Here is a 19239-nt window from a genome sequence, read left to right on the forward strand (position 1 = left end):
GGCCCTGCAGCAGAGCTGTGGGCTGTGCTCTTCACTAGCCTGTCACTGCTCCCCACAACCCCTGACGTGTTGACTTTGATATCGGTGTGTTTCCACAGAATTTGGGGTTCCTGTCCCATCCACCTAACCTGTGGGAGCGGTGGGGGCCACTGTGCTGTGTTCCTGGGAGGCTCTGTGGCTGTGCCGGTTAGACAGGCCAGCAGAGGGCCACCAGAACACGTCTGACTTCATCTGGGAAAGAAGGTCGCAGGAGGACGACCGTTTCTGTGGGTGGGGATCCCGCTGTTGGGGCCTCAGCCCAGAGTGAGGGCAGCTAGTGGGCTCAGCGTGTCATGCAGGCTCCAAGCCGTTGTCCCCAGGCCCCACCGTGTGGCAGCACAGGCACCCACCTGAGGGCCTGGCCGGAGAGGGGCCTGCACAAGCAGCTGTCCCTGGAGAAAGGAGGGTGCCCACGCTCCCCACTCAGGAACCTCTGCTGCCTGGACTGGGGCCGGGAATGGTCTCGTGTTCACAGACACATCGGACAAAAATCGGGCCACTGTGGCCCACAGGATGGGGTTTAGGTGACGTCTGCCCGATGTCACTTTCTGGGGTCTCCGTGAACGCTCAGCTTGCTTCTGCGCAGCTGTTCCTGTGCCCCCTCTCAGCTCCGAGTGCCCCACCTCGACCTCCTCCAGAAGCTCCGCTCGCCAACGGGAGGCCCCGGTTACCTCGTCAGGCGCCCCACTGCCCGGGAAGAAGTTGCCATCGTCGTAGCGATGCAGAGAGATGTAGAGGACGCTGGGGTCGCTGTAGAAGGCCTGCTGGGTCCCGTTGCCATGGTGCACGTCCTGCGAGCGGGGGGCACGTTTCCCAGGCTCAGTCCCCCAGCACCGCCACTAACCACACAGGGACGCGCACTCCCTGCCGCACCCCGGGCACAGCCAGGGTCCCAGGGGCTAGAAGGAAGAGGCGGGCTGGGTTCTGGTCTCGGGTCCTGGTCCCTGGCACTGGGGCAGACTTGGTGACAACAAAGTCTGGCATTTCAGCCCCGCTTCTCCAGACCATGTGATCGACTTCTTTCTGGGCTGTGCCTGTGAAGTGTCGCCCACCCTCTGACCAGGGTGCTCGTTTTCGAGCACGTGTGAAATGTCAACTCTGCGCCTGAGGCTGGGGCACGCAGACCAGCCCACGGGCGGGGAGGCAGGAACACCAGTTCTAAGTAAGTTCCCAGACTAAACCAACAAGACATTTCTCCTAACGCGTCACAACGCTGGGGCTGCGGGGTTTCCTCAGGTCAGGAGAGGGAGGGCTACGGGAAGGGGCTGCCCCCCAGTGCACACAGGCCCCTGCTCGCATGCCAGCCTAGCGGTCAGGACCCCAGGGCGCTGCCGGCTCTTTCACTTCTTTACGGCTGTTACCTGTGCACATCGGAGAGCGACTGTGGGACCCGCCCCTGGTGATGGGCAGCGGTGCCCTGTGGCACGTGACAGCACACGCCTCAGCAAGGTCCCCTGAAGGTTCCACACAGGCCACCAGGTACTAATGATGACCTGCCTGCACGGCACCTGTCCCTGTGCTGAGCTGTGACAAGCCACGGGGGACCCCCTGCACGGCACCTGTCGCCTTCCCAGAACCTGTAGTCCTTCCCTCAGGAGCAACTCTTGGGGACACAGGTGCCGGGGACACTGGAGCTGGGGACGCCTGGGGGTCATGGGCGCTCCTCAAGTCACGTGCCTGAGCCACCCAGGGGCCCCTGGAGCTCCACAACCAATGCCCACACCTGGGAGCTGGCTGGGTATACGGGTCATGTCTTCAGTTTTACTTTTCTGAACTGAGAAGGACAAGCGATACTCCCACCTGGTACACCTGGGTCTCTTCTCATTAGAATGTTAGTCACAAATACTAAGAGAACACTCCTCACTCCCTCTTTCTGTACAAAGAAATAATAAAATGAAGCCTTTAACGTCCCCGTCTAGTGAGGCTCTGAGCCTCCCTGCGGCCCAGCTATCACCCTTGGCGAGGGGCTCGCCCGGGGCGGTGGGCCTGAGAGGCGCATCTCCTGCAGGGCGGAGGGACGGCAGCACACACGGGTCGCCGCGCAGAGGTGGCGAGGGCTTCCTCAGGAGTGAGGCTGAGCGAGGCCACACCCGGTCCCGGGGAGAGGGCGGCCACGCTCTCGGACGGAGGCACGCGTCTGGGCCCCGTTTCCTCCACACCTGCTTCCCTCAACCACGGGCACCTCTCCAGACATTTCGAGAACCTGACTGCTGGCAGGGCGAGGCTTGTTTCTGCACCCTGAGCTAGTTTCCAGAATCAAGGACCCAGGTCTACATGTCTCCTGCGGGGAGGACGGTCCCCTCACCCAGTCCACGATGAGCGTCTTGTTCACGTTCAGCCTCTGCTGGAGGAGCTTGGCTGCGATGGCCACGGAATTGAAGTAGCAGAACCCCCTGCGGGTGAGAATCAGAAGGAAACACGAATTTGGACACTTTCTACACAACTTGCAACCGAACAGAGTCTGGTGAACGCAGTTTCTAACCCAGCAGTGGAAAGGCAGGGACACTAGGACAGACAGACCCTGCATGCGGAGGGCGGAGCTCCCCACCGGAAATCCGTTCCACTTGGGGCCCATGTCTCCCCCTGCTGGCCTCTCAGGAACACGGAAGTGACCTGGGTCAGCCGCCCACTGCCTGTCTTCCCATGCTCCCAGACACACGACAGTCACTTGTCCCGTCACCCAGGGATGAATGGTAACTCTAGCCTCAGTCGAGAGAGCAAGAAAAGTGGAGGTAACTGTCAACACGACACTGCTCCGTCCACGTCTGCCTTCCTGCACCCCAGAGCAAGGGCTGGTGGCTCTGCTTCCAGAACCCAGGCGCATCGGGGAGCCTGCCCACTCAGGACATGCGACCACAGCCTGGTGCACAGAACAGTGTCCCTGAACACACTCCGTGCAGCCCTCCGTGCCCCGAGTCACTCCAGGGCAGTGAGACAAGGCTGAGCCTGGGGACGGAGTGTGTGCTCTGGGCCACGAGGGAACCAGCGATTTCTGCAGAGTTCACCCCAAGTCCACCCTTGGTAGTGACGAGCACACCTTCCTTCCTACAAAGACGATTCCTTACGAAACTGGTCTGACCCTAACTCTGGGCATGAGATGACAGGGACTCCTCTGGGCATCACGGACAGCTGGGGTCCCACTCTGGTCCAGTGGCGCGTGAGAGCGAGGGCACTATCCCACTGCACCTCCTGGCTCCACCCAGCAGTGCCATCCACACACCCCTTGCTCTGCCAGGTGACAAACCACCACTTATTCTTCAGGGGAGCCCCAACTCCTGACCTGACTCAGCAACCCCAGTGCCCCGTCTACCTCCTAGCCCGGGAGCCGTGTTTACCGGGGCGGCTTCCTAGGCCCCATGAGATGCCCTCCCCCCCCACCCGGCAGCAAGACATTCTGCACAACACCTGCGTCCAAGAGTCAGCTAAGGCCCTGTCACTAGCTCTGCACGTACGTGGTGACGGGCCATCCACACGCCACACACACGACTGCGGCCAGTGCCCCAGGTGAGATGCAGCCACGGGAGTCGGAACCTGGACAGCCCAGAGAGCTGGCCATGGGGCAGGACCCTGGTCGTCAGCCTTCTCATGACTGTGGTGAGCCAGCCACCGAAAGGCCATGCTCGAAATCATGCTGGTGCTCAGTGACCGTCACGGCCACACGAGGCGTCGGGGAGTGTGCGCATCCTCCCCAATTTGTCTTTTTGCGAGAAACTTAGCGCCCAGAAGCCTTGTCTCAGCTACTTGTGGGGATTCCCTCCCTCCGCTCCTTCCCCTCCAGTCCATCTCTTCATCCTAACTCACTAGGGGTCGACCTCTGACCCGAGCTGCACAGTGGATTACTCGTGCTGGACCGGGACCCCTGGGCACTCGAGACGTGCAGAGCACATTCCACAGCACAGGAAGGTTGGCGAGCGGCACCAACAGCCCTTTAAGGAGTCAAGACGCCAGCCCTCCCCCGCCGCAGCAGAGCCCTCCCCGCCGCAGCGCCCTCCCCGCCGCAGCGCCCGCCCCGGAGCAGGGCCCCCCCCCGCCGCAGCGCCCTCCCCCGCCGCAGCGCCCTCCCCGGAGCAGCGCCCTCCCCGCCGCAGCGCCCTCCCCGGAGCAGGGCCCCCCCCCCCCCCCCCCCGCCGCAGCGCCCTCCCCGCCGCAGCGCCCGCCCCGCCGCAGCGCCCGCCCCGGGGGGGCCCCCCCCCCCCCCCCCCCCCCCCCCCCCCCCCCCCCCCCGCCGCAGCGCCCTCCCCGCCGCAGCGTCCTCTCCGCCGCAGCGCCCTCCCCGGAGCAGAGCCCTCCCCCGCCCTCCCCCGCCGCAGCGCCCTCCCCGGAGCAGAGCCCTCCCCCGGTGCAGCGCCCTCCCCCGCCGCAGAGCCCTCCCCGCCGCAGCGCCCTCCCCGGAGCAGCGCCCTCCCCGCCGCAGAGCCCTCCCCGCCGCAGCGCCCGCCCCGGAGCAGAGCCCTCCCCGCCGCAGCGCCCTCCCAGCACAAAGCCCTCCCCCGCCCTCCCCCGCCGCAGCGCCCTCCCCCGCCGCAGCGTCCTCCCCCGCCGCAGCGCCCTCCCCCACCGCAGAGCCCTCCCCGCCGCAGCGCCCTCCCCCGCCGCAGCGCCCTCCCCCGCCGCAGCGCCCTCCCCCACCACGGAGCCCTCCCCGCCGCAGCGCCCTCCCCCGCCGCGGAGCCCTCCCCGCCGCAGCGCCCTCCCCCACCACGGAGCCCTCCCCGCCGCAGCGCCCTCCCCGCCGCAGCGCCCTCCCCCACCACAGAGCCCTCCCCGCCGCAGCGCCCTCCCCCACCACGGAGCCCTCCCCAGCACAGAGCCCGCGTCTACTCACATGGGTGTGCTCTCCTCCGCGTGATGTCCTGGAGGGCGGACCACAGCGAAGCCATTCTGCACGGGGCACCACGGGGGAGACAGGGACGAGAGGTTGGTCTCATGCCAGTGAGATGGTCACAGACACACGAGGACGGGGGGTGCAGGGCAGCCCAGGGCACAGACGTAGCACACAATGCCGGGCTGGTCCTCAGAACAGCTAAGTGGCTGAGTCCCTTCTCCGAGTCTATACAATCCTGGTCACCAAGAGACGTGTCCCTGACTCGACCAGGGCTGGCACTGCCCTGTGTGGGGGTCTGGGAGGGCCCTGACCAGGGCCATCTCCTCAGGAAGCAGCTGGGTGGGGCCGTGGGGGCCAGTGGTGTGGGAGGGACTCGGCCGCGGGCAGATGTCACGCCCAGGCTGGCCTCTCTTAGGTCTGCCACGACTGCAGCTCAGTTCACAGGGCAGTGGGACCCGCAGAGAGCAAAGAGCTCATCAGCACCAGGAAGACCCATCAGGCGGGAGGGGCTGAACACACCCTCGCCTTCATCAGGGGTCACGCGCGTCCAAGGTGCTCTGCAGCTGATGCACAAAGCGCAGGTGGCGTGTGAAATGCACATGCTGCACAAAGACCTCCCTCCATCTCAATCTCACTGGCAACAGGAAGCTGTGTGGGGCGGTCTACACCAGCCCCAGGGGCCAGCTGACCGCCCGTGCCGAGGCTGTGGGCAGCGGTGTGCGGCCTCCACAGAGACCAGCTCGGGGAGGCCGGGTGAGGGACCCCTCACGGGGTAACCTCCCCCACAGACCTGTCCCACTGTGCCAGGCGCCGGGGGCGAGGTGGGGGTGGTGCTGGCAGAGCCACAGCGGGACCCGGGCAGCGGCTGGAGAAGCACCAGCACGCAGCGGGGTTTCCACCACACGCGTGTGGGTAAAGCGAAGCGTGTCCTGAAGAAGCAGTAGAACACTGACTTCAACTCCCGTCGGACGCATGCCCTCAGAGCCGCATGGAGTAGCCCTGCTACGGGCAGACGCCTGGCTCCGCCCACAGGACCACCGCCCTCCTGGAGAGCACTCCCAGGACCCCTCCCCGCTCACACCTGAGTGATGGGAGCCTGGAGCCTCGGGGGGCAGAGCCTGCAGCGGCCACTGGCAGTGCCGAGCTGAGCCTCTGGGGAAGTGAGACAGCTGGGCACCCTGTGTGACCACGGGGCACGTCGTCCTCCTGGAGAGCACTCCCAGGACCCCTCCCCGCTCACACCTGAGTGATAGGAGCCTGGAGCCTCGGGGGGCAGAGCCTGCAGCGGCCACTGGCAGTGCCAAGCTGAGCCTCCGGAGAAAACAGATAGCTGGGCACCCTGTGTGACCACGGGGCACGTCACCCTCCTGGAGAGCACTGCCAGGACCCCTCCCCGCTCACACCTGAGTGACGGGAGCCTGGAGCCTGGGGGGGGGGGGGGAGACAGAGCCTGCAGCGGCCACTGGCAGTGCCGAGCTGAGCCTCCGGGGAAGCAAGACAGCTGGGCACCCTGTGTGACCACGGGGCATGTTGCCCTCCTGATGAAGGGTGCCAACTGGGATAAACCAGGCCCAGTGTCACCCAAGGAGCCCACAGTTCCCAGTGCCAGCGTGACACATGGTACGTGCGCGGATCAGGACCTACTGGGCGTGTGAGCCGGGTTGGTGGGTCGTGTGGGAAGCGAGTCAAGGGTCATGGAGCTGCCACTAGATTTAAGACCCTCCCACCTGCTGGATTCTGTGCTGCGTCAGAGAATATCCACAATGACCTCAAACGGCCAGTGAAACACCCCTCCCACCCCACCCATGTCTGCGGAGGCCACCTTTCTCCATGTGTTTCGCCCGAAGCAGTGCCTGCTGGGACCAGGCCGGAGGCGGCCCTGCTGACTGACTGAGCCAGACACGCTATTTTCCAATTCATAAATGTTTCTAACGTTCCTCAGTTTCAAACTCAGGCGTGGCCCATGCTGATGGCGTAACTCATCTACACAAATGTTCTTGGGGGCTGTACTTTTAAGATTATAAAGTGCTCTGAGGACCCACACCTTTGAGGACAGCTGCTCATGTGCTTTCACAAACGTGGAAAAAAATCCCTTCTATTCGAAAGTGGCTGACAGAACGGGGTCCCCTCTTCACGCCTGGGTGGGAGCCGTCCTCACTGCTGGTCCTGCTGGGCCTGCTAGGTGGAGTCGCAGTGGTGGCCCCCCCAGCCACCTCCCAGCAGGTCTCCCTCCAAGAGCCCGTGTCCGCCGTGTCCTCACTGACCTTCAGCTCCCCCGTGGCCACCTTGAAGACCAGCTCCACCACACAGCCCACAGCCAGGCGGGCCGCCCCCGACGAGTGCACCTCATTCCATATGGTGTCACTGTCGACCTGTGGAAGCAACGCCCGCAGTGAGACCTCGGGGGGCTCTGCCTCTGAAGCCCCCGCACCAGAGCCCATGACCCCTTCACTGGTCACAGCACAGACCTGGCTTCCCTCTAAAAACATGCTGAATGTCACCAAGAGAAGCAAATGCAACAGAAACGAGGCGCCTGGGTCCCTCCCGTTTCTGAAGCCTGGCTCTCTCTCGGCTGCTACAACAGATTGTCAAGGTCACCTGGTCAGCTTTGTTTTTTTTATACTCTAACTAAAGTTGAGTTTTTCTAACAATTAGCAAAATGAAGAAAACATTAGAGGTCTCTCGAGATTACAACCTCGTTTTGTGCCGAATTAACTAGAAGCACCAAAAACGTAGTAAGTTCCACAGGAACGAGGGTCTCCGGAGCACCCCGGGGGACCGTGTGCCACACTCCGCCGGTGCGTGTTCCACTTTAAGTGGCATGTGTGGCGCAGAGAGATCATGTGATTTGCGTGTGCGGCTTAGCCACTGAGGCTGAGGTTGTTCAACTCGCGTGGGACAGAAAAGGGACAGAGACTTTGGCCACCAGTTCTATGAAGAACATCTCCTGTGAGAGCCGGGGGGGGGGGCAGGTGGAAGAGCCAGAATGGAGGGTGTGGCCTCCGGCCAAGGTCCAGGGCACAGAGCCCTGTCGGCAGGGGCCTCAGCCACGTGCACCACAAGCCCTGCCTGGGAATGGGGCGGGCAGCCCGGAGCCCGCTGAGCCGCTGTGCGGGGACACGGCTGTTCACCTTAACAGTGTCTGGGCTGTCTGAGCGCCCTCGGCCAACTCGGCCTGAGCCCTGCACGCTCTGTGGCTGCGGAGAGTGAGGCCGCCAAACCCCTCCTGCCCTAGCCAGCAGGTGGGCCCGGTGCACAGGCCCCGCCCCCCAACCAAGACAAGACCATCCCAGGGGGTGGGCGGACTTCTTCCAGTGACGCTGTGAAGCTCCGTCTTCAAAGCCAGATGATTTAAAATGCATCTATGAGGTTTGAGCCCTGGCCTGAGGAGTGTCACTCCACAAAGGTCACACTTTGTGATGACCAAACCTCTGTGCTCTTTAAATAGTTTCCGAATGTCCCAGGAACACTGTGCTCCGCCTGCTCTCCACAGCTTTGGTATCCAGCTCCTGAAGCCCAGCTTCCGTCCTAGGTGACACCGCTCTGCCGCTAATGGATGGGCCGCCCAGACACTGACCGCCATGTGTGCTGAGTCTCCCCGCTCTGCTCGCCTCCTGCCCAGAGCCGGGGACAAGCCCCAGCCCCACTGTGGGGTCCCAGCTGCTACTGTCTGCAGGGAACCGGAGACCTTCCACCACTTCCTGGCCCGTCCCCAGGGACCAGCCCTGTGTTCCAGGAGCCTGGGGCTCTGCAGAGGGAGCGCAGAGCGGACGAGCGGCCCTGCTCAGGGTGAGGGGCAGCGTGGTGACTAACTCAGAGCAGGACCCACTGCTTACTTTCCTATAGTGAGACAAGAGCGGACGGAGGAGACTTCCCACAGAGACGGGGTGGACAGACGGGCGGCCGTCCTGGGTCACCATGGCCCTCTCGGAGCAGAGCGTGGGCCCAGCACTCCGCACCAGGGTGCCTGAGGCCAGCCAGGCAGGGACTTACCAGGCCCTCGCTGGGGACCTGTGAAAACCAGGTGGTGGTTTGAAAAGACAAACGCATGTGACTGTTCACTATCGTTAAGGAAGTGAGCTTCAGCCCTGGATGTTAAAGCATCGCAGGACCGGAAGAGCCTCTCCTTCCCTCTCCCTCCCCCAGCTGACATTTCCACGCTCACTGGGGCTCCCTGGGTCCGCTATGCTGCCCAGGACCGGGCTGGCCCCTGGTGCCTGGAGGAGACGCGGAGGCCCCGGAGGGCTGCAGCCGCACGTGGTACCTCAGCCAGGGCAGGAGGGCGGCTCTGCCCGCCCAGGACGGACGGGCCACGGCAGGGACAGAGGAGGGGACGCCCTCTCGGCTCATCCCTGACAGGTGTGCCCCCACGATGTGGGTGCTGGTCTGCCTGCAGTCAGGCCTGGACTCGCAGCGGGAGGGGCGCCTGGCTCAAGGCCCCCTTAGCTTTTGTTTGTAAACTACACGTCCTGGCCCGCTGGCAGCGGGGCTGTGGGACTCCAGACCTTTTCAAGTCGGGCCAAAACCTTGCCCTGAATTAAGAGCTTGCAGCCTACTTACAATTTAGAGTAAAGCCACTCCAGAAGGGTCCGTGGCTGCCGATCCCCTTTCTGACGGGGTAATTTTCAAAGCAGCGATTTTTGTAAAGACTCAGGAAGAAAACAATTTTGTTTCATTTCCATAACAGAATCCAGACCTGGGCCCCCTGCGATCTGTAATTACACTCGGGCTGCTGTGCAGGTCCATGGCTCTGCTGTCCACTCAGTTGCTGCCTGGCCAGACGCTCATGCCAGGAGGCCCGGCCTCACCTCCACCCACAGCTCTGCTCTCACCCAGCCGGGTGGGGGCTGGAGCCCCTTTCGTACTGCTGAGGGCTCTGGCCAGAGCGACCTGACCCTCCCAACGCCGTCCTGCACGTTCAGTGAGCCAATCCCCCCAAGTGAACAACTGACCGGATCTGTCAGAAGCACTGTCACTGTTGGAAGAGCTCTGGGAGCGTCAGGTGGCCCCTACGGCTTCCACAGGGAGAGCTCCAGGGGCCTGGGGCAGAGGTCAGGACCCATACACCCCCCAAGTGAGGCCTTCGCCACCGGAGTCAGACGACCAGTCACACACCCAGCCCCGTTTCCTAAGGCGAGCCGTGGGTGCCAGGCGACCTCCCCAAGGAGGGTGCCCTCCCCAAGGAGGCAGCCATCAAGCTCACAGGCTCGTGGGCCTTTGAAGCCCCTGTGTGAGTGGCAGGGCAGCCCCGCGCCTGTTCATGGAAAACACCTGGTAGCCATTGTCTGCCACAGAGAGCAAGGCAGCGGTTTCTAGGACCCCTGGGCCCCCAAGAACAAACAAGACGTTATTTGCACATTAAAGAGATACTTACCCCAACACCACCACAGGGCAGCCTGACGAACAGGGAGGTGAGGGAGCCTGCAGGGGAGACAGAGAGCCTGGGTCAGGGGCCAGGCGAGGGGTGCGGGCTGCACCAGCACAGCGGGCAGACACGCTGCAGCTCCCGCAGGACACTCCACAGCTGGTTTCACAGGTGCAGCTGCGTCCCTGTGCGGCCTGCCGTGGGGGCGGAGCTGGCGGGCAGTGGTCCTGGGCTGCAGGACCCTCCTCACAGAGCAGGGCAGCACCAAGGGGTGGCTTGCTTGCAACACAAGTTCCCGCACCTTGCATGGAACAGACCCACGCTCCTGCAGGCTGACCTGAGCAAACCTCGCTATGGTCTGATCCAGCCCGGCTCCACAGTGAGCCTCCTGCTGGCCCCACGCTGGTCTGAGTCCCAGGGACAGACCCGGCCTGGCTCCACAGTGAGCCTCCTGCTGGCCCCACGCCGGTCTGAGTCCCAGGGACAGACCTGACCTGGCCCCACAGTGAGCCTCCTGCTGGCCCCACGCTGGTCTGAGTCCCAGGGACAGACCCGGCCTGGCTCCACAGTGAGCCTCCTGCTGGCCCCACACTGCTCTGAGTCCCAGGGACAGACCCGGCCTGGCTCCACAGTGAGCCTCCTGCTGGCCCCACGCCGGTCTGAGTCCCAGGGACAGACCTGACCTGGCCCCACAGTGAGCAGTCCCGTGGGCCCCACGCTGGTCTGAGTCCCAGGGACAGACCCGGCCCGGCCTCACAGTGAGCAGTCCCGTGGGCCCCACACTGGTCTGAGTCCCAGGGACAGACCTGACCTGGCCCCGCAGTGAGCAGTCCTGTGGGCCCCACGCTGCTCTGAGTCCCAGGGACAGACCTGACCTGGCCCCACGGTGAGCTTCCTGCTGGCCCCACGCTGCTCTGAGTCCCAGGGACAGACCCGGCCTGGCCCCGCAGTGAGCAGTCCTGTGGGCCCCACGCTGGTCTGAGTCCCAGGGACAGACCTGACCTGGCCCCACGGTGAGCTTCCTGCTGGCCCCACGCTGCTCTGAGTCCCAGGGACAGACCTGACCTGGCCCCACGGTGAGCTTCCTGCTGGCCCCACGCTGCTCTGAGTCCCAGGGACAGACCTGACCTGGCCCCACGGTGAGCCTCCTGCTGGCCCCACGCTGCTCTGAGTCCCAGGGACAGACCCGGCCTGGCCCCACAGTGAGCAGTCCCGTGGGCCCCACGCTGGTCTGAGTCCCAGGGACAGACCTGACCTGGCCCCACGGTGAGCTTCCTGCTGGCCCCACACTGGTCTGAGTCCCAGGGACAGACCTGACCTGGCTCCACAGTGAGCCTCCTGCTGGCCCCACGCTGCTCTGAGTCCCAGGAACAGACCTGACCTGGCCCCACGGTGAGCCTCCTGCTGGCCCCACGCTGCTCTGAGTCCCAGGAACAGACCTGACCTGGCCCCACAGTGAGCCTCCTGCTGGCCCCACGCTGCTCTGAGTCCCAGGGACAGACCTGACCTGGCCCCACGGTGAGCCTCCTGCTGGCCCCACACTGGTCTGAGTCCCAGGGACAGACCTGACCTGGCTCCACAGTGAGCAGTCCTGTGGGCCCCACGCTGCTCTGAGTCCCAGGGACAGACCTGACCTGGCCCCACAGTGAGCCTCCTGCTGGCCCCACACTGGTCTGAGTCCCAGGGACAGACCTGACCTGGGCCCACGGTGAAATTCCTCCTGGCCCCGCGCTGGTCTGAGTCCCGGGGCCCTAGGAGCCCCCCAGCTGTGAACAAAGGTAAGGAGCTAGAATACAAGGAGCCCTGCAGACACAAGGGATCTTTCCAGAATGTGCAGACCCTCCCTCCGACAAACATTTGAAGTTCGCTTGGATGATGAGTGAAGCTGGCCATCTGGGAAGGCCTGCTTGGGGCCTTCCCAGAACACAGGAGCAAGCCTCCCCAACCCTTTCCAGGCCCCCGCCATCAGAAGACCACCCCCTCAACCTCCAGCACACCTACAGGGAGACTGACCAGCCCTCAGGTGTCTATAGCAGGCCTGCCCAGCCGAGCTGTGTCCTGCACAGCAGCTGCACAGGTCTTGTGTAGGAGCTCAGAAATTTTGGATTCAATTTTGGTATTTCAGTAAGAAAAGCGGCACAGCAGAGTTTAAACACCTCATTAGGGTTAATATCTGAGACCATCACCACTGTTGTCTGAAATACCCAGACTAACGGCAACAAAGTGTCCTAATGAGGACACCACAGAAACTTAAGAGTAAATCCCAAGAGGTGCGGGGAAACCCCATGGGTGTCCTCACAGCCGTGTGGGCAGATTTTAGGATGCAAGGTTTAGCAGAAAAGCAGCGAAGTACGACACCCTGACGCAAATGACATGCACACCTGACACTGCCGTGTCTGCAGTCACCACCTGCGGCTGGGGACCACCTCCCGGAGGCATGGAGCTGGGGCTCCTGGGTCACCAGGGGACCCACTGGCCCCTCCCCCACGAGAACACTCCGGGACTGGGCACTGCCCGCCACGGCGACCTTCCCACGCGGTCTCCTTGCTCACTTCCTCCCACTGAGACCACTCACTCTCTCCCCACTGTCCATCCCCGAAGGCTCCTTTCTCCAGCGCCCTGCCTGGCCCCAGGCCAGACGCCCCTTCCTCTGGGCCCTGGCAGGTGCTGTCTTATTCCTGGACACGTCCCGCCCCTCTGGCCACCACAGCTCTGGCCTGCAGACCCTCCACAGCAGTGTGTCCGTCTGTAGCCCTGGTCTCCCACCTTGGCTCAGACTTCCCTGCCCCTGGGCTGAGGACCTGGGCGCCCTGAGCACCCCCACAGCTCAGAAACCCAGCTGCCTTTCTGGGGGTGAGTTGAGGCACCATTCACACGGAAGGGTTCCATGATGTGCGTACACACCTGACATCGCCAACACCCTGTGCCTGAGGGACGGAGCACGCCCCACCCCCTCCAGGGGACCCAGAACCTCTCTCCTGCTCCCGGGCAACTGTCCCCACATTCTTCCTATGGTTCTGCCTCCGAAGTGTGTCCTAAACCACAACAGCCGAGCTCTGCAAACCTGAGTTACGCAGCAAGAACAGAGGAGAGGACAGGAGTGCCTCTGAGGTGACGGCTCCAGCAGAGGGAGTCCCTGGTCACACCCCGACGTCAGCGTGCCCAGCGGAAGCTGGAGAACAGGGCTCAGGGTGCAGAGCACCTGGCAGGGCTGGGGACAGGGCTGGGCTGGGCGAGCAAGCGGCTCTGGATGTCCTTCTAAGCCCACAATGACCATGTCCACTCTGGGGCAGGGAGACCTGGGTGGTGGAGCGAGCCCAGCAGCAGGTCTGGTGAAGCAGGAGCTGGACGCCAGGAGAGGAATCAGAGGGGATCCCGGGCTGGCCCTGGGCGTCCCGGTCCACTGGCACCTGATTGATTGGGGGAGCCAGCCTGGCGGGCGGGCTCTCAGCCACACTGCCCCAGCAGTGCCGACACCTCCACCAGGTGCACAGGCCCCCTGGACCTGCCTGCTGGCTGCGGGGATGGGGCTCTGTGACAGCTGCACCTGGAATGTCTGTCCCCCCGAGTTCCACATGGGAACCCTTATGCCCAATGCGATGGTGTCACGAGGACGGAGACCTCACGAGTGGGATTAGTGCCCTTATAAGAGGCCCCATGGAGGTCCCACCCTTCCTCCACGGAGGACACAGCGAGAAGACAGCCACCATGAACTAGCAGAAGCACTGAGCTGGGACGCGCAGCCTCCGGACTGTGGGCGGAAAGTCCTGCTGGTGGTGGGCCCGCCTGCTGTTCTGTGAGGGCAGCCAGAACCAGCAGACGAGGACGGACCCTGCCTGTGTCCAGGAAGCCAGCCAGAACCAGCAAACGAGGACGGACCCTGCCTGTGCCCAGGGAGCCAGCCAGAACCAGCAGACGAGGATGGACCCTGCCTGTGCCCAGGGAGCCAGCCAGAACCAGCAGACGAGGATGGACCCTGCCTGTGCCCAGGGAGCCAGAACCAGAACCAGCAGACGAGGACGGACCCTGCCTGTGCCCAGGGAGCCAGCCAGAACCAGCAGACGAGGGTGGACCCTGCCTGTGCCCAGGGAGCCAGCCAGGACCAGCAGACAAGGATGGACCCTGCCTGTGCCCAGGGAGCCAGCCAGAACCAGCGGACGAGGGTGGACCCTGCCTGTGCCCAGGGAGCCAGCCAGAACCAGCGGACGAGGACGGACCCTGCCTGTGCCCAGGGAGCCAGCCAGAACCAGCGGACGAGGACGGACCCTGCCTGTGCCCAGGGAGCCAGCCAGAACCAGCGGACGAGGACGGACCCTGCCTGTGCCCAGGGAGCCAGCCAGAACCAGCAGACGAGGGTGGACCCTGCCTGTGCCCAGGGAGCCAGCCAGGACCAGCAGACGAGGATGGACCCTGCCTGTGCCCAGGGAGCCAGCCAGAACCAGCGGACGAGGGTGGACCCTGCCTGTGCCCAGGGAGCCAGCCAGAACCAGCAGACGAGGACAGACCCTGCCTGTGCCCAGGGAGCCAGCCAGAACCAGCGGACGAGGACGGACCCTGCCTGTGCCCAGGGAGCCAGAACCAGAACCAGCAGACGAGGACGGACCCTGCCTGTGCCCAGGGAGCCAGCCAGAACCAGCAGACGAGGACGGACCCTGCCTGTGCCCAGGGAGCCAGAACCAGAACCAGCAGACAAGGACAGACCCTGCCTGTGCCCAGGGAGCCAGAACCAGAACCAGCAGACGAGGACGGACCCTGCCTGTGCCCAGGGAGCCAGAACCAGAACCAGCAGACGAGGACAGACCCTGCCTGTGCCCAGGGAGCCAGAACCGGAACCAGCAGACGAGGACAGACCCTGCCTGTGCCCAGGGAGCCAGCCAGAACCAGCAGACGAGAATGGACCCTGCCTGTGCCCAGGGAGCCAGCCAGAACCAGCAGACGAGAATGGACCCTGCCTGTGCCCAGGGAGCCAGCCAGAACCAGCAGACGAGAATGGACCCTGCCTGTGCCCAGGGAGCCAGCCAGAACCAGCAGACGAGGACGGACCCTGCCTGTGCCCAGGGAGCCAGCCAGAACCAGCAGACGAGAATGGACCCTGCCTGTGCCCAGGGAGCCAGCCAGAACCAGCAGACGAGAATGGACCCTGCCTGTGCCCAGGGAGCCGCCTGACTCTCCCTTCGTTCAGGGGTCCTGTCCCCGCAGCCTTGAGAGAAGACGTGTGAAGGGGACACGTCTGAGCCGCCTGCCTCACCTGGTGCTGACCAGCAGCCTGGCCGGACACACACGACCAGCTGGAGTCCTGTGGCTCCGCAAGGCCTTGGCTACCGGCCGACATGGTGCTGATTCCCGGACCGACGCTCTCGGAACCTCAGCATCCTGCCTGTCCCCCCATCTGGGTTCTCCGAGGCCACCACCAGCGCGCGGGTTCTGTGGCCAGAGGTTCGTCCTACCTTCTGGGACCTGCTTGATGGCCCCCGGGGCTCTCTCCGCGCCCCTCTGCTCGGCTCTCTCCCAGGGCCTGCTCTTCCGGCCCTCGTCCCAGGACAGGCCTGCCGCCCTCCTCCAGCTTGTCCCGGCTCTCCGCACTCCCGCTCTGCCTTCTCTGAGTGGACACAGTGCGTCCTCCAGCCCGAGGGTCCCCATCTCTGAGGTGGGCCCAATGTTTCCTTCCCCGGGTGCTCTCTGCCCGCCTTTCCACTGGCACCTGTCCACGCAGCCCGAGCACAGCCCCTGCTCCAGGGTGCTCACGGCAGTGCTGGCTCCCCTGCCGTGCCCTCCACTGCCCGCCTCTCCACTGGCACCTGTCCACGCAGCCCGAGCAGCCCCTGCTCCAGGGTGCTCACGGCAGTGCTGGCTCCCCTGCCGTGCCCTCCACTGCCCGCCTCTCCACTGGCACCTGTCCACGCAGCCCGAGCACAGCCCCTGCTCCAGGGTGCTCACGGCAGTGCTGGCTCCCCTGCTGTGCCCTCCACTGCCCGCCTCTCCACTGGCACCTGTCCACGCAGCCCGAGCAGCCCCTGCTCCAGGGTGCTCACGGCAGTGCTGGCTCCCCTGCTGTGCCCTCCACTGCCCAACACCTGCCTCTGAGCTGCTGTCCCGGGCTGTCTCTGTGCAGAGCGCCTTCCCAGACAAGACAGTCCTCTGTCCTCTCTAGCGACTAAGAGCAAGGACCTAGAGGGCCCTGGAAGCTCCAGCACACAGTGGGCTTATGACCCGAGAGCCCCACTGTTGAGGATCTTGGGGGGCTATTTGTCAGGGTGCCCCCGGTGTCAGTGTCCTTTGGGCTGGCTGCTCAGTCCCTGAGAGGGGCCTTCTGTATCTGCTGTAAAGGTCAACATGCTGAAAGCCCAGCAGGGAGGGCTGGTGCCCGACCTGCTGTGTGACGGCTGTGCAGCCCAGGGCCCTAGGCTCTCTGTCCTGGGCTGTGGGCTGTGGGCGCACCGCCTCTCAGAGGGCTGCCCAGGCCTCGCCAGAGCCCCCGCCCGGCCCCTGGGGCCAGGCCCCCGCAGCTGCCGTCCTGGGCTGCCCAGTCTGGTTTCCCCAGCGCTGGCTCAGAACCTCCTTTGACACCCGCTGTCCACACGCTCTGCAGTGCGGACACTGTCTGGCTGCTGGCTCCTCACGGCCCCCCTGCTCTGCCTCCAGAGGCCTGGACACAGACCCCGTCCGTCGGGAGCCTCGGCACCGGCTGGGCGTCCAGCTCCGAAGACGTGCTCCCAGGCGCGTGAACGAACGAGGAACGTGACGCGGCCCCGCAGCGCCTGCCGGGCAGCACTCACTGTCTGGCCAGGGCCTCAGCAGCCGGCTGTCCTCCCGTGACCGGGCCGAGCCGCCGTGAGCGAGCCCGGGCTGGACACACCCTCGGGCAGTAAAGGAAGGAAGGCCTCGGAGTACCTAGACGTTTCTTACTGTCCAGTTTCTGCCGGTTGAGGGGGTTTGTGCCGTAGAGCAGGGTGTGTGCCTCCGAGTGCACCGTCTGCAGCTCCTCCAGGGTGGCCTTCCGTCCGCGGATGCACTGCGGGGACACAACGCGAGGCCGCCCTCGTCTCCGTGCGCACAGGGGCCGGGAGCCTGGACTGCACGTGCGCAGGAGCGGGAAGCACTTGGTCATTGCAGGACGGGAAGCAAACGTTACCCAGCACGGTATTTATAAAACATCTTAGAACATTTCAGAGGGTTTTTACACTTCAATTATAACTTTGAAAACGTTTCAAGGGTCACTGGCCTCTAGTGCTCTGACCTCCCGTCCCGCAGGTGCCGTGGCCCCGTCATGACCTGCCCCACCGCCAGGCTCTGCAGAGGGGCCTGCCGAGGGCAGCGCTCACAGGGGGAGTGCTGGGGAGAGGCCCCCGTCCTGCGAGCCCACAGAAGCCTCACACGTCAGTCTTAGATCTTCCTCTGCCCGTCTGTCTGTATTTTGAGTTGGTTTAGAAATCGTTCAAATCAAGACTCTAGGACTGCTTTCAAATTTTCCCATAAGTTAACATATATATTACTATTCCTTAACTGAACAACATTTACTCAACCTTTTAGCAAAAAGGGGGTTCAACGTTCTAGAGCAGAGTGGCTTTCTGAAGGTCAAAGGGACAGGAGGAGGCCCTGGTGGTGGTGCCCAGGGGACTCTGAGCAGCGGGCCAGCAGCCGCTCTCACCCCGGAGCCTCTGGGGTCTGGAGCTGCTCTAGGCCCCACAGGAGCCCACGGCCGTCCTGGGAGCTGGAGGGCCCACAGGAGCCCATGCCGTCCCCGGGAGCTGGAGGGCCCACGGGAGCCCACGGCCGTCCCTGGGAGCTGGAGGCCCCACGGGAGCCCACGCCGTCCCCGGGAGCTGGAGGGCCCACGGGAGCCCACGCCGTCCCCGGGAGCTGGAGGGCCCACGGGAGCCCACGCCGTCCCCGGGAGCTGGAGGGCCCACGGGAGCCCACGCCGTCCCCGGGAGCTGGAGGGCCCACGGGAGCCCACGCCGTCCTCGGGAGCTGGAAGCCCACAGGAGCCCATGGCCGTCCCCGGAAACTGGAGGCCCCACAGGAGCCTGGGAGCTGGAGGCCCCAACTAGGGGACCTGGGAGTGTCTTTAACTTCTCCTACGGGGGCCGACTCCTATACCCGTGTCCAGTGCTGGGCCCTGTGCTCTGCCGCCCAGGGAGCCACGTGGGAGGCAGAGGTGAGGGGTAATGACAGGGACCTGGCAGTCCCTTGGACTGAGTGACCACGTATCACCCTGAGCCAGGAGGCAGCCTGAGGCGAACGTCTCACCCACCAAGGGCGCATCCACGTGGGTCCCTAATGCGTGCTGTGTGGGGGCCACAGGTGTCAGCCCAGTCTCCTCCCAACCATCCTGCCGACTGGGGTCTGAGCCCATGACCCACAGGCCCGTCACCCTTGGAACCAGAGTCCTATAGTTCTGGGGGCCCCTGAAGCCAACAGCCAGGACAGGTCAGTGTCCCCCATGGTGCCAAAGAAGGTGGGGGAGACGGGTCTTTATCTCCATGTTTTCACATCTCACCCCACCTCCCAAAGTTGCTTTTCTGCTGAGAAACTACCACAGAGACTTCTGGCCTCAAGGACCCTCCACGGGACAAGGTGGGGGTAGGAAGCTGGTCACGGGACTTGAAGACGCCCCAGCAGCCCTGAGCAGGAGGAGCAGGGCAGGTTACAGCCACATCTGCTGTGCGGTGCTGCCCCCCAGTGGTGAGCTCCGGCTGGTCGGAAGTCAGTGCCACGCTCCACTCCTCACCGGCAGGGGTCACCGTCCTCCCCAGAGGGCTCTCCAGGACAGGCCCCTTGCCCTCCAAGAACCATGCGTTACAAAAGCTCTGGTAAGGACGGGAGACTTGGGCCCCTGAATAGTCAGATAGCTTCTGGAGGAGCAGGTGGACCTATGCAGGGAAGTGGGGGGACCCGGGTGGGGACTCAAGCAGGGTTCTGGATGGGCTGGCTCTCCACGACGTCCCTGCCCCGGCTGTGACACACGGTGCCAGCTCTCAGGGTCACTGCAGAGCCATGTGGCCCTTAG

General features: G+C 64.3%; 1 protein-coding gene across 7 annotated transcripts in view; it reads right to left on the reverse strand.

The window, feature by feature from the left end:
• Positions 1–19239, reverse strand: part of HDAC4 (histone deacetylase 4) — a 272909-nt gene that overhangs the window by 23459 nt on the left and 230211 nt on the right. For 5 of the 7 annotated variants that reach the window (XM_066346634.1, XM_066346636.1, XM_066346633.1 and 2 more), the window contains 6 exons: positions 17121–17241; positions 10239–10285; positions 7129–7236; positions 4865–4920; positions 2345–2432; positions 711–830 (listed from right to left, as the gene is read on the reverse strand). In XM_066346634.1, coding sequence (XP_066202731.1) covers positions 711–830; positions 2345–2432; positions 4865–4920; positions 7129–7236; positions 10239–10285; positions 17121–17241 — 540 coding nt within the window. The remainder of the gene's footprint in view (positions 1–710; positions 831–2344; positions 2433–4864; positions 4921–7128; positions 7237–10238; positions 10286–17120; positions 17242–19239) is intronic. The other 2 variants (XM_066346638.1, XM_066346637.1) reach the window with 1 other exon arrangement.

The sequence above is a fragment of the Saccopteryx leptura genome, chromosome 7, assembly GCF_036850995.1.
Source record: "Saccopteryx leptura isolate mSacLep1 chromosome 7, mSacLep1_pri_phased_curated, whole genome shotgun sequence".
Taxonomy (NCBI): Eukaryota; Metazoa; Chordata; class Mammalia; order Chiroptera; family Emballonuridae; genus Saccopteryx; species Saccopteryx leptura.